This window comes from Protomyctophum parallelum (genome assembly GCF_964188405.1).
Source record: "Protomyctophum parallelum genome assembly, chromosome: 2".
Lineage (NCBI taxonomy): Eukaryota > Metazoa > Chordata > Actinopteri > Myctophiformes > Myctophidae > Protomyctophum > Protomyctophum parallelum.
In genome coordinates, this window is record NC_139699.1 from 51393283 (window position 1) to 51408738 (window position 15456).

Below are 15456 nucleotides of genomic sequence, written 5' to 3' on the forward strand. Positions count from 1 at the left end.
TCACTGCTCCCCTCTTTCAACATTACTGAACATTTTATGACGCTGAAAAGAAGCCCTGTGGGCTCCGTCCAAGGATCCCCCGCGAGTACCCCGTTACCCGCAGGCACTTTTGAAGTGGCATTAGCGCACCTCGAACGCCTTTCTCGCAAAGACACTACTGCGACACGTCGCTATGATGAGCCGTTTTCCATTTTCGCCCTGTCAGAAATCCTTCAACCTCTGATGACAATTCATCATTCTCACTCACAGGGACCATTTTCCCGCGTCAGTGGGAATAAGTTACATTTTGACATTCAAACAACCATGGCCTTCACATCCTCTCCTGCAGCCAGTCCAACTTCTGAGAACAGTCAAACCAGCATTGGTATGGATAGCAGTACCTTCAGCTACAGCAGCGAACGAACACCGTATGAGAAAAGAGAAAGTGCTGAAACTATATTTCTTCAGGGCCTTTCCTCAGAAGCAGGAAATAAATCTACCGCGTCTGATACCTCCAGTTTCCAAACGCCAGCCGACACACTGACGCCGGAACGTCCAGCACTGAGCGAACGCATGTCCAGCTTTTATCCACTGCGTTCGGCAGAAGCAACGGCAAACACCAGCGAACTGTATTCGGTTCAAGCAAACGGGCCTGAGCTGTTTGTTACATATCATGAAAACATGCCAGGAAAACAAAGAGCCACTGAGAAGAACACTCCGTCAGCTTGGCCAATGTCAGGATTACATGCTTCCCCATCAGCGCTCTCCCACTCCGCGACTCCTTCACTAGCCCCCTCTGTAGCCTCTGCATCTAATGCTGGCAATTATGAGCCCCTACAGACAATGATTGATGTCGGCTACCCCACGGCTGCATCTGTTACTGATATAACACTCCCAGTCAAGCCTTCTCATCATTCATCAGTCACTGCCAATATCCGTAACACGGCTGACACTCCGACACAAGCGGAATTGGCGCCCTTAGGATATTTGTCACATGCCCCACCGTTATCAGCATCATCAACATCGTCATCATCATCAGCTCTTAATCCAGCCACAGATGCGGATCTGCCCCGTTCATACTCGAATACCGCCGTCTCCACATTTTCTCAAGTTGGGGTGCTTTTTTTGTCCCCATCATCATCATCATCATCATCCTCATCCTCATCATCCTCATCATCATCGTCAACAGACCACACTGTCGCTGTGTCTTCAGCTAAAATGCCTTCATCTCCTTCTTCAAACCTATTTCTCACTGCCGTAGCTGCACGAAATCATCAGAATCACACTACTTCCCCATCGTCATCTTCAACATCACCACCATCATCATCATCACAATCACCGTCGTCAGGGACACCAGCATCATCATCATCATCTGTCACAGGTTTGTCATTAGCCGAACCATTTCTGTCCCCCAGTTTGTCCAAATCAGTAAATTTTGAGCAGCGCTAGCCCCCACCTATGCCCAGCTTTGTGTGTTTGTGTGTACCCCATAGCGATGACTTGATTGGCTGAGCACGGAATGTGAGGACAGATAAGTGAGGACGCCAAAATTGATTGGCCGGAATGTGGTGATGATGTATGACGATAAGAACGCCCCTCACTTCACACGAGTGTGACTTATTTTTAAATCTATCACAGGAAGTTACAAGGGGCGCTAGATAGGAGGGCTATGCCCAGCTTTCCGTGTTTGTGTGAATTTGATTGGCTGATCACCCCATAGCGATGATTCGAAGTACATATTGAGGATCAAAGTGATGGCAGAAAGGGAAGATGGACAAAAGTGATTGGCCGGAATGACATTTGTGATGATTTGATTGGCTGAGAACGGAATGTGATGTATGATGATGATGTATGATGATGAGAGCGCCCCTCACTTCACACGACTGTGATGTTTGTTGAGGGGCACTAGCCCCTCCTATATGCAGGTTTAATGTTTGTTTTTAGTTCAATGTTTGTTTTAAAAACGCCATTGACAATGAAGGGAAAATGTACGTCATCTTGTCCCTAACACAAACATTAAATGCCATTAACAATAAAGATAATTACATTTTTGTTTTGACACTGTTTGTTTTACATCATCATTACATCACCTAATCATAGATTAGATGACGATTGAATAAAGTAACATTTATAGCTGCTCCAAGCGAATACCGAATTCCCTCCTCAATGTTGTAAGATGAAGAAGAGTGCCCCTGACTTCACACAGTGTGATGTTTGTTTCTACAGAGACAGACACGGAGACGTTAACCACCACGACAGCATCCAGAGAGACGGAGCTCTCTTCGCCCAGAGCAAACGAGACCAGCCAAAGCCCGTCTCAAGTCAATAACATCAGCATCCCGGTCAAGCCCACCACGGAGAAAACATCTCAGGTATCCAGTGGTGGAAAGTAACTAAGTACATTTACCTAAATATTTCCTTTTACTTCTACTCCGCTACATCTCAGAGGCAATTATTCTACTTTTAAGAACTAACTACATTTATTTGAAAACTAAGCACTTCTTCAACCCTATATACATTTCGGGCCATTTGAAAATAGCCGATCTCGGCTATTTTCAAAAGAGGTTTTTATACATTTGAAAAGTTGAAATGGAACAAATGGAACAAAACTAAGCACTTCTTCAACCCTATATAAATTTTGGGCCATTTGAAAATAGCCGATCAAAAGAGGTTTTTATACATTTGAAAAGTTGAAATGGAACATTCTGAATAACTTTATACTTTTGGTACTTTACGTACATTTTGATACCAATACTTTTGTACTTTTACTCAAGTACAATTTTGAATTCCATACTTTTACTTGTAACGGAGTATTTCTATATTGCAGTATTGATACTTTTGCTTCAGTAAAAAATGACGAGTACTTTCCCCCCCACTGCAGGTATCACCTCTGGTCCCACATCAGCGGGACATCACCACCACCCTGCATCGCCTCATCACCACAACGGCAGCTGCAAACACCAAAACTGCACCCCCCCGCAGCACCCCCCCACCCTCGCCGAGGGTCACCGCTGCTGCAACCGCACAGCCGCGGGACGCCACCAGCACCACACCACAGCCCACCAGGAGAGCCACCACCATCCTCCTGAACACCACAAGGTTATTATAGTTTGGGATTTTTCATTATTGTTTAGTTTTAGTTCGTTTTGACATTTTCTGCCCTTTTAAAGCCTGCACACAATTTTGTCTATCATTTCAGTTAGTTTTAGTTTGTTTTCTAAATACACAATACAGATTCAGTTAGTTATCGTTTTTCTTTTCCTTTTCTAGTTTTAGTTTAGTTCAGTTAACGAACATGTTTATTTTAGTTTTAGTTTTTCCCGTTAGTTGTAGGACCACTTTTCAACATCTCTTCATAATTGGTCCTCACTAATGTTCATGATAAAACACCACAATTTTTTCCCTTCTCAGTCTGTGTCTCATAGGAGGGCTTTGGGCAGTTCGGACACCCTGACATCATCATTAGGCAAGATATATTTAGATTTTTATTATCGTGAGAACGATGGCTTCAACTTTGGCATTGCAACTTTTCGGGAAAAGAAAGCCTGACGTTTCTAATAGCTTGGATTCACCATCGATGATGTCACTGGTGGACGGGTTTCTGAACTGCCCACAGCCTTCCTATGAGACACAGACTGAGTAGGAAAAAATTGTGGTATTTTATCATGAACATTAGTTAGGACCAATCATAGGAAGAGAAGTTGAAAAGTGGTGAAGTGGTCCTTTAACTCTAACAACCTGGTGACCACCAGGCCAGCTGCAGCCAACAGGAGAACATTCACCCTTTTAGTTAACTCTAACAACCTGGTGACCACCAGGCCAGCTGCAGCCAACAGGAGAACATTCACCCCTTTAGTTAACTCTAACCACCTGGTGACCACCAGGCCAGCTGCAGCCACCAGGAGAACATTCACCCCTTTAGTTAACTCTAACCACCTGGTGACCACCAGGCCAGCTGCAGCCACCAGGAGAACATTCACCCCTGCCGTCCAGAGGACGAGCAGCTCTCCCAGGGGAGGGCCTTCCACCGTCCTCTTCTCTCCCTTCACCACCACCACCACCGATGCCCCCCCGCCGCCGCAGTGCAACATCACAGAGAGGATGTGGGTGAAAACAGGTAGTCATGATTGAATTATACATGAATTTCACCCACTTTTTTTAATCTTCCTAGAAGCCATCCAATGTATGATTTAACATATGTCTGCGGCAATAGAGTGGTCCGAAGTCTTGGAAATGCTCTCTACAGTACGAGTTGAAATACTGCCTGTCACTGCACGCCCTGTTCTGCTCTTTATTTCTTTAATTATCTCTGCCTCCTCTCTCCCTCTCTGTCCATCTGTCTCTTTCTTTCAGTTGTGTCCATTTATGTAAGAAGGAACCGTCTGGACAGCATCCAGAGACAAAACCTACGCAGAGGGCTGAGTCAGAGTCTGAGGAAAGCTCTGAATGATTCCATGGCCCAGGCACAGGTCAGACCCATATGTAATCCTAGGAATGATTCCATGGCCCAGGCACAGGTCAGACCCATACAGTATGTAATCCTAGGAATGATTCCATGGCCCAGGCACAGGTCAGACCCATACAGTATGTAATCCTAGGAATGATTCCATGGCCCAGGCACAGGTCAGACCCATGTAATCCTAGGAAAATTCACGCTAAATATACATCTGGTCGGCTTAGAGAATAATGTATGAGGATGGGGGTGGTGTGTTTTAATATGTTTAAGGGTGAATTGGCAAGGATTAACATTATTTGTTCCCAAGGGGAATTTATCCTACAGTATAGACTCAAAGCCAATTATACAATTTAGGCATTTAGCAGATGCTCTTAATCCAAAGCCATTTACAGTAAGCAAGAACAACCCATGGTAATACATCAAATACATGGTAATAAATCAAATTGTCATCAAGAATCATAAGTAAGCTAAGAACCTAACATCCGTCTAACAGTAGAATATCTGTACAATGAAAGTATGAGTATACACTATAGAGGCTATGTCTACATGAAATGAAATTACATAAGTTGAGCCCTTACATACGCCTGTATAAGGTCATCGAGGCTAGGGCAAGTGCTCCGGCAATTATAGCAATGATGCTGTATACTGTAATAGATTGACTTAACATGCACATTGAATAGTACACGTTATGCTGCAATTCCAGGAGCTTAATGTACTGGTAATAATACTTTATGGAATTTAGACTCTTAATGGATACCAGAACAAATGAAGTTCTGTCAGCCTCCACTGCATGAGGATCCTAAACAGCTGGTGACTAATATTGAGTATTATTCTGATGTACAGCATGGGAGGACACTGGACAGTAATTCAGACAGTAATTCCTTTAAAGATATTTTTTGTGACTTTCACCTTTATTTTTTATAGAGGGATAGGTATACAGTCGAATCTGTGGCACACTGCCAGACTGGATTACCAGCCAAGGTGCCCAGACTGCTACGCCAGCCGCCCGGGCCAGTAATCCCTTTGAAATAAAACAGCAGATATATGTTACCATTGCCATTTATATCAAGTTCATACAAAGGATAGTTGTGGGAAGAACACAATGGCAGTATACGGCACGACAGGGTTCAGGTGTCATTTATTCTTCAGTTTAGTTTAGTTTATTCCGTTTATTTGAGATGGACAATGTACACATTTGAACACAAATCTCAGCCATAGAAATGTGATGCACTGTACAGATATAGATGAGAGCAGGAATTCATCTGAAGCCCCTGGGCAGGTGTACAACAACAAAACAGACAGAGCATTCACACTGTATACAAAAAACTTAAAATAATACAGCATAAACAGCAACAACACATAAGCATTATATTACATAATAAAACCCAGAGGAGTTCATCCTCGTGGGCAGAAGAGGAACATTCTGTAACGGTGGAGGAAGAAGAAAATCAGTTACAGTTTTTAGTTAATGTTGGCAAGTTTAATTTGCCTTAATGCATGATTTCACTTGAGATGTAAAAGCTTGCAAGTGACTGTTGACGAATGTAGTGCGTCGGCCAGGGACGACACGATCACCTCCGGTTGATTGGCCATCCGTGGTGATAAAAGTATACTCAATTTCTTTACGAGCACTTTGGTAGAGGTTTTGGTTCAGTTATCTTGCCATGATGTACTTACTCTAACTCTGATAATTCAAAATATGCTCAAAATGACTCCACATTTCACATAAAAAGTATTATGCGAAGGATGATAGCTGCTTTCCTCACCATTAATGCACTTGCATGATCAGTAAGACGCCCTGTGGGCGAGAGGTGACCTCGAGGTCGCGTACACGCATCCGCCTGGGTGACAGCAGACTGCTGGGCGAGCACTGGCGCTTTGGCATGGGGGGTCAGATCAACACATGGAATGAATTCTGTACTGGGCTGGCCATATATTTAGCGTGTATTGAGTGTACAGACTTTGATGTGGTCAGATCAACACATGGAATGTCAGAACAGGTCAGCTCCAAATATGGAGATCTAAGGGTTTGAGGTTTGAGGTCAGATGTAAAGTTGCTGGCCAATATTGATGACATCAGGGATCTCCATATATGGGCATTCCCATACAGTATATGGGCTTAATATTGATGACATCAGGGAGATCCATCCCTGATGGGTGATGGACTGACGGGAAATGCACGTTTTACCTTGCACATTTATTTTTTATTTACTTATTTCTTTTGTACTGTCCTTGTCTTTGCCCACCTCCGAAATGAAACTTAATCCCCACTTGCCACACAACTTTTGTCTGTAATTAAGTCAAGTTGGCTCCAGACGTGTTCATTAGTAGTGTTGCATCTGCTGTTTCCACAGGCTGGGCTCTGAAACAGCATGTCGTGTGAGGGAACATTTCATAGCCCAGCGTCTGCTGTTTGTTTGGCCTAACATTTTCACCACAATGCTGGCAGTTTATTAGCCTAATGAATGAACCACTTAACCCATTTAGGCCTGACATCGAAATTTCAATAATGCTTTCTAAATCATGACAGTTTTCTGAAATACCTATGTTTCTATATCAGTGGTGCTCAATATTTCATGTCAAGGACCCCAAAAATGTAATAGGCCACCGACCCCCATCTGAAAATATGTTGTTCCAGGGACCTCCCCAGAAGCAAAGATTTGAGTTAAAAACGTTGACTCTGTGGAACAATATAATGATTTAAGGCACATTTTCACGAATGTGCCGCGCTATGAGCTTGTAGATCCAGAATGGGTTGTTAAACCCAGGACCCTCATATAGGCTACACAGCATGTGAGGAGACATGAGGACTAATATAGAAATGAGGCTGACTGAATGCGTCCCAGAAGGCAGTGGGTCATCATGTCACATATTTGAGGAACTGCACCTATAGCCTGAAGCACTGATTCATACTAGGCCTTACGGTACAACTGTATCCTGTGCCAAAATTAACCGATCTATACACACTCACAATGTGACACGTTATGAGCTAATACATATAGATTGGATATTTTTAGACACCATATTGCATGACTTCGGCATAAAAGTGTATACAGATGAGTAGAGTGTGGGCAGGGTGGTGGTGAGGTTATGGCCGCATGAAGGTTTTTAATTACGTGCAGCTGCTTAAATCAACAACTCTGCTTGGCTCCAAGACACCCACACACACACACACACACGCACGCACACGCACACACACACTATAAGTATTATAACACACAGTCTATGTAACAATAACAATAGTTCCACCACTCAGTTCGCACGGGTGAGATTTTATAAAAAAAACAGGTGTATTAGATTAGAAATTACTCCATGTCATATTTTTTTGAAACAACAAACACGCCTGTAACAATGACTCTGATTGGACCACTTTATGATTCTGATTGTATGGATTGGTGGAATAAAGGCTATAGTGGTTCCCAAACTTTTTCATGTCAAGGAACCCATCTATATTAACAAGTGAGAAGTTGTCACGTGGCGCAAGCGCACTAGCCAATGAAAAGATGTGCGCATGAAAAACAGTTCGCAACCCCCCCCACCCCCCTCCCTCTTTGGCTGCTGTAATGTGATCTCCCCTATGGATCTCCCTCTCCGCACTCCGCAGAGAAACCATACCTCACGGAAGGGGGAATAGTCGCCTCACCATTTCGCTTATTCCTTCTAAATCTCTGTATTTAAAATATAGCTCACTCAGCGAATGTCTTAGTTACATCAACATTGTTCTTAGAAAGTACTTGGTTTGTGCCTAACTACTACGATTAGACAGATCGCGTTTGTTATTTCGCTACTGCCAGTACTTCTGATTGCACGCACACACACACACACACACACACACACACACACACACACACACACACACACCACTACCCCGTGTCCCACACACACACAACACTGCCGCGCGGATTTAAGCTGTCAAACCTATTTTGTTAAAGTTAAATATGCCACAGACACTTGCCTGAACTGTGCAGCTGATACAGCATTGTCATATTTAAAAGGCGCTGTATAGCTTCTCTCAGCTCAAAGCGTGTATGAATAAGGAGCTGACGTCGGTGGGAGAGGACGTCAGCTGTGTGTGTGTGTGTGTGTGTGTGTGTGTGTGTGTGTGTGTGCGTGTGCGCGCGTGCGCGTGTGAGAGGGAGGTAAACAGTCAGCAACACGTTAAATTTCGTTAAAAAAGTCCATATCCTTAAATTCGGGGACATAAATTGCGCAAAATACTGTTAAACATGACGGCATCAGCCTGCTGCATCCTCCTAGCTGTTGTGTGCTAAGCTAAATCATCATACAGAACCACAACAGTCAACACGGCATTGACCAGGGTTGCCACATTGACTGAGAGGGAAACAAGCAACCAGGTCTATGAAAATGTTAACAGGCCAGATCAAGTCAGAAAATCCGAAAAAGTCATCATTAAAGTCTTATCTAGAATAAGCAACAATATTGCTGACTGTCAAACATCATTGTCCAATGTTGTTTTAGAGCAGTGGTTCTCAAACATTTTCATGTCATGGACCACTAATATTCTATATATATATATTTATATATATATATATATATATATATATATATATATATATATATTATATATAATATATATATTTACTATATATATTTACTATATATACACACCGGTATATATACAGTGTACACAAACCGTATATCTAGGTGTGCCCCGAGATTGTTAGGCTATGTAAAGTGTGCCCTGGGACAAAAAAGGTTGAGTTAAGCGGTGGCCAAAAGGTAGATCACGATCTACCAGTACGAGCCATAACATGTTGACTACACTACACTACACTAATAAGGACACATAATAATAACTAATAACCCATCCGTTACTACATGTGGAGTCAACTCCCGCAATTTCCTTCTTCCCATAGTGTGCAGCAGCATAGCGGCAAAGTAACTCTGGGATGAGCGGCCGCAAAATTCTAGTAGGCCTATAAAGGTAATCCTATGAAACACAGGGGAACAGGTAAATCACAGTGCATTCATGTGACCATCTGCCTTACTGTAAAACTACTGTAGCAACCACACATCAGCTGCTGATCAGCATTTCTCCAACAGATCCAATATCAATTGTTCTGTCTGTCTGTGGATTATCCATTCATGGCTCCCAGTCCCACTGTACCAAAAACATTCTATACTGTTCCCAATAAGCCTATAATGCCTCCTTTTGCTGTGACTATGTGGTTTAGGGGCACTTCTTGCCTCTGAGGATGTGCTGAAATGCATTCAATGAGTACAAGTTGAAGTGTGTGTGTGTGTGTGTGTGTGTGTGTGTGTGTGTGTGTGTGTGTGTGTGTGTGTGTGTGTGTGTGTGTGTGTGTGTGGGGGGGGGGGTCCTTTGTGTGCATGTGCGCGTGCCTGTGTGCGTGCGTGTGTATTTTTTGGGTGGTAGCATATTAGTAGCATTTGACAGTCTGTTTACTGCAGTGCACTGCAAATCCCTAATAAATTGCCATTTTCAGTGGCTGGAATTGAATTTGAAGAAGCGGGTCTAGGTTTGGAAATGAACAGAGCAGCTGTGATCTTGGTAAACCATATGGAGGTTTAGGCATGGAATTGGTGTAGTGAAATGGAAACGGTGGGTATTTTATTTAGAAGTTTCAGCTTGAAACGCTGGCTCTGAAGTTTCTGAGCGTCGCATCCCTTCAGGCGATGGGACGATAGCTAGGGACGGTAGCTATGCTACACGCAGGACGCATGGAGTGTGTTTGTTTACAAGTCAGATAGTCGGCCAGCTGTACCAGTTTACTGCTATGTGGCTTATTTCTATACCTATAATGTTTTCAGATGCATATTTTAGCTTGATGATTAAGTTTAAACAGAGTAGTACACTGTCTGGAAAAAAAAACCTGAGGATTTCTGTAATCAGTAAGTAGCAGCTGTGTTGGACGCTCGTGCAGATACAGTATGGGGAATCAAACGGGTGAGCTTCATTTCTATTGGCTTTTATCGATGTGGGCCTCGACACGTCATCACGCAGTACGTTTTAGTTTTCAGGAAGTAATTCAAATTCGATTTATATGGACTTTTGATATAAAAATACACTAAAATGAAAATGTACCAATTTCTTTGGCATCAATTGTTAGGTATGCTCATATGATGACCACGGATGTGGTCTAAAAGTGTGATTTTTTTTAAAATTTCACTACACCTTTAATTTCTCTCAACACCTCCTAGATTATGTACTGTTCCAATATGACAGTATACCAGATTGTTAGGATTGAGGCCCACAGTGTTGTGAAGGTCAGCGCTGTCACATCCGATAAATCCGATAAAGTAAATAGCTCAGGTTCTCAGGAGACAGAAATGGTTTTGTGTAAAATACAGACTTGGGTCGGGCGGTCGGCACTTGGCAGAGCACCTCCATTGCAATGCCAAAAAGTAAAGATCTGGCCGAGGCATATTTGAATTTTGACATGGCTGAATTAACCTGCTGTAGATATTATATTGATCATCTAAAAATAATCGTGTGTCTAGGAGTTTAGCAGTGAGCATAGTCAGAGCTCAGTTACAATAGTTAGCACATCAGATGTCAAGACCATACTGTAGATGTCAAGTGGAAGTTACTATGTAGCTATATGTACAGTCAAACTTTTTATATTACGGTCAAGCAGTTTCCCAACTAAGCTGTCGACTGACTATGTGCAATTCTCTTTATGCTAATCATTTTGAGCAAATCAGGCTCTCCTACAGTATGATGCCATCAGTCAGGTAGCCCATGTAACCTGATGTCAGTGGTGGTTCTCAACCTGTGGGTGGATTTTGTGGGTTCCCCATATGACAGTAAAGTGACAATTTAAGGACAGAGCTGAAATCGACATGTAAATATGAAATAAATGCTTAAACATGTAGCTAGGTGTAATGTTAGAGACCACAGAAGAGAACCTTTCAAGCCTGTTTTCTCAACTCGCTGTTTTCTGCAAGACATTACTCTATAAGCCATATCTCCAAAACTGGTGGGTCAAACTGAACAGCCAATATATAAATTTGAAGCTATGATTCCCTTCTTTCATATGACATGAAAAAACGAAAATTCAAAAAAATCCAATGGCAGTCCCTCAGTCAAATTTGGTCACACACACCAATATAGAACCACACTGCATTCTCGGTATTGCCTTATATTAATCCTCAGTTGGGCGAGGCTGCAGTAGGCTAAAAACCAAAGCTACAGTGCGGCAAGCCATTGAATTACTACAGCAAGAGCAAAATACGACAAATGTTATCCAGTCTTACTTCATGTCGAATTCTCCTTTGTCTGAAATTGTATTTTTCTAGTCGAATGTTTGATGTTTCAGTTATTTTTATTCTGTAGGTCTATAGTTGTATTCATCGTGGTTTCACAATTTAATCGTATTGAAAAGCCCTATACGGATTGGATTATTATTACTGGGCAATGTTAATGTAATGTTCACTGTGTCTATCAGTGATTTGGTTATTGTGCTGGTCAATGCAATTTATAATTAGTAATATTCGTGTGGTGTGTCTAATCTTACAAATTAGCTCATACTGCGGCTGTTCAAATGTCTATAACAAATGGAAGTTAGTTCTCCTCATGTTTTAATCAAACAGCTTCACCATGACATGTGACATTGTACTCAACAAATATAACTAGGAGTCTATAGGACCACTATAGAACATTTCAAATCCAGGATTTCACATTATAAACGCTACCACTGATTGTTTTTCGCACATTGCCCATGAGCTAGCTTTCACATTGCCTGCTTTAATTAGGGTAAACTAGAACTAGGATGAGAGAACATATTACTCCAGTTTTGGCATCACTGCACTGGCTTCCGGTTGTTTTCAGGATTGACTTTAAAATTCTGTTACTTGTCTATAAAGCTCTCAATGGTCTCGCACCTCCGTACCTCCGTGACTGCCTACCTAGATATGTCCCTAGCCGCCCCCTCAGGTCCTCCAACGCTGGCCTACTTGAAGTGCCTAAAGGTATGTGCACAAAAAAGTACGGTGAGGCAGCTTTTTGCTTCTATGGCCCAACAGCCTGGAATAAACTTCCATTCGAGCTCAGACACGCACCATCTGTAGACATTTTTAAATCTCAACTCAAGACTCACCTCTTCACCCTTGCTTTTAGTTGAGTTTTATTTATTTTATGTGTTTTTATTTATTTTATGTTCTTATATTCGGTTTTGTTCTCTGCTATTGTTCTATCATTTTAACTACTTGTGTTTTATTGTATTTTATTTTTGTGTCCTGCCCTGTGAAGCACTTTGAGCTGCATTTTATGTATGAAAAGTGCTATACAAATAAAGTTTATTATTATTATTAAAGATATTTGGGTGAAGAGAGAGGGTGGAGTGTGTGCGAGAAAGATAACCAGATTGAAGACTGCATAAATTGGAAAAAGTTAAATACTCTGTTCTTTGTAATTAAAAGCTTTCCAGTGAAAGGAAAAAAGTGGAATGCAGAAATGCTGAATGGGTGTACACTTCAGATTAATCCCTTCATGGCTACACTGTTTAGATTGAGTCAGTAGCTAACAGGCTCTGACTTAGTGAAATGCAATGCCTCAATAACAGCTTCACATGGGCGAAGGCTGAGTGGATGTAGCGATAATAAAAAGGTTCCGCTCACAGAGCTCATAACAAGGCTGGATTGTGAGCAGGGATGGTGTTCATTCCAAGCTATGTGACTGTGTGCCCTTATGGTGGTGGTGAGTGGTGAAACTCTCTCTGTCAACATGGGTATTCACTTCCATTTTGGATGACAGATATGTGCAGTTTCACTGCTTTCACACGCACTCACGCACACATGACGCACGCACACACACACACACACACACACACACACACACACACACACACACACACACACACACACACACACACACACACACACACACACACACACACACACACACACACACACACACACACACAGCACACACACACACACACACACACACACACACACACACCCTGTTATGCAATGTTTTCATCCCTGCTGTTTCCAAGTCCCTTCCACCCTGTCACACACAGGCATGATTCACCTTGAGCAAATTGTTTCTCTTCTCTCTCTCTCTCTCTCTCTCTCTCTCTCTCTCTCTCTGTCACACACTCACATTTACACACAGATAACGAGACACAGCCTACTCATACTGGAAACAGAGAATCCACCTGTGTTTCTGCATTGTCCCTGACAGTGAGAACGCAGTGATTCCTCTCAGGGTTGAACATACAGACCTCTTTGTCCCAGACTCTCGCCTAATAGTCCTTTCCTTCCGCATCTCACCTGTCTTTGCATCTTCTCTAATTCCCTCTCTCTCCGAAGTGGTCTTCCTATCCATTCCACTAATCTTTGCATGCGTCCGTCCACAATAGTGCAATGACAGCTCACCAATCAACCACATTACTAACACCGACAAAGTGGGCCAAAATACTGCCAAATCACTCAATTTCTCAAGTCTTTACACTGTCTGCCTTTCTGTCAAAGAATTGATTTTAAAACACTGCTGCTGGTCTATGAATCACTGAATGGTTATTAAGGCCCAAAATACACTTCTGATCTTGCATCATGCAACTGTCCAGACCGCTCAGATCATCTGGGACAGTTCAGCTTTATGCCCTCAGAAATATAAACTAAATGTGGAGAAGCAGCGTTCCGCTTTTATGCACCACATACAGTATCTGAAACTCTCTCGGTTCTTTTAAATCAAAGCTGAAATTACTTTTCTGTTTGCCTGCACTGCCTTTTTACTGAGGTTTTTTATTTTTATGCTACACTGTACATTATCTTATTTTCTTCTCTTTTTTTATCCTTTACTATTTTCAAAGGATTTTTATACATTTAAAAAAAAAGAAAAACTTGAATTGGGACATTCAGCATATAACGAGTGCTTTATACTTTTGGTACTTTAAGTACATTTTGAAGCCAATACCTTTGTACTTTTACTCAAGCAGATTTTGAATTCCAGACTTGTACTTGTAATGCAGTATTTCAACAGTGCAGTATTGATGTTTTTACTCAAGTAAAAAAAATTGAGTACTTTTTCCACCACTGGAAATAAATGATGCGTAGCCTGCAGAGTTAGTTCAGGCAGACATACTCGAGGGGGTTCATGCCATGCTCAAAGGCGCATACTATACTCAAGGGGTTAACATGCTGCATTACTATGTGGGTGTATAAGCAAGTCCCACACGTCATTCGCTGATGTGGCAGTCACCTGACCAATTGGACGGGCTACTTAAGCTCACCAGTCTGCATGCTCTTCCTGCCTTCCTCTGCTATGGTTCCTGGTCGTTATGTGATGTTTGCTCCCACCACCATCCCAGCACCACCGGTGGGCTCTGTTATTTATGCTCCCCGTGGGGGTTTTATTGTATATCTATCCCCCTGCTCTTTATGTTTTACGATGGTGTTTAATCGTGCCGAGCAGGGAGAAAATGCAGCAGAGCCGAACGGCAAGTCTAATATTGTATGCACACTTGTATTCTCATTCTCTAATAAATATTGGTTAAATCTATTCGTGAGTTGTCTGACTGAACTTGCTGTTCCAGTTAGAAGACAATCTCCTTTCACTGCTCTCCCTCACCCCCCCCCCCCCCCCCCTCCCCCCAGGTGGAGACTGTATTTGGGTCTCCCAACATGACGGTGGCCTATCACGTGACTGGGACAGACATGGTGTACCCCCCGTCCGTGGTGATAGAGTCCTTGGCCTCCTACGGCCGCGATAGGCTGATCGCTGACCTGCGACAGTACCTGCCCATGGTAACAGCCCTGCCCCTCACTGCTGCCCTGTGGAGACCCAGCCCGGCCAGCGGCTTCCAGCTCAAAACAGGTCAGCTTGTCTGAGAGTACATGGAGAAAATTCATTTTGAGATTAATTCTACTTGTCACAATGTGAAAATATTGTTTGTCACTGTCGGGCAGAAAACCTTGTGAAAAACCATTAGCCTACTTTTCAGGAAATGGAAAAAATAACGCAATAACACAATAATGCATTTTTTGTTTTGATTGATTTTAACGAAAACAAAACAAACACAGACAGCTCAGGT

At 42.5% G+C, this 15456-nt stretch overlaps 1 protein-coding gene across 1 annotated transcript in view; it reads left to right on the top strand.

Moving 5' to 3' along the window:
* Positions 1–303: 303 nt before the first annotated feature.
* The window catches only part of LOC310854664 (UPF0606 protein KIAA1549L-like), a gene marked incomplete at both ends in the record, with an annotated part of 65661 nt that continues 50508 nt past the window's right edge, over positions 304–15456 (top strand). Inside the window, 7 exons of the mRNA XM_083759339.1 lie at positions 304–407; positions 1241–1360; positions 2186–2351; positions 2861–3078; positions 3930–4096; positions 4333–4448; positions 15020–15239. Coding sequence (XP_083615465.1) covers positions 304–407; positions 1241–1360; positions 2186–2351; positions 2861–3078; positions 3930–4096; positions 4333–4448; positions 15020–15239 — 1111 coding nt within the window. The remainder of the gene's footprint in view (positions 408–1240; positions 1361–2185; positions 2352–2860; positions 3079–3929; positions 4097–4332; positions 4449–15019; positions 15240–15456) is intronic.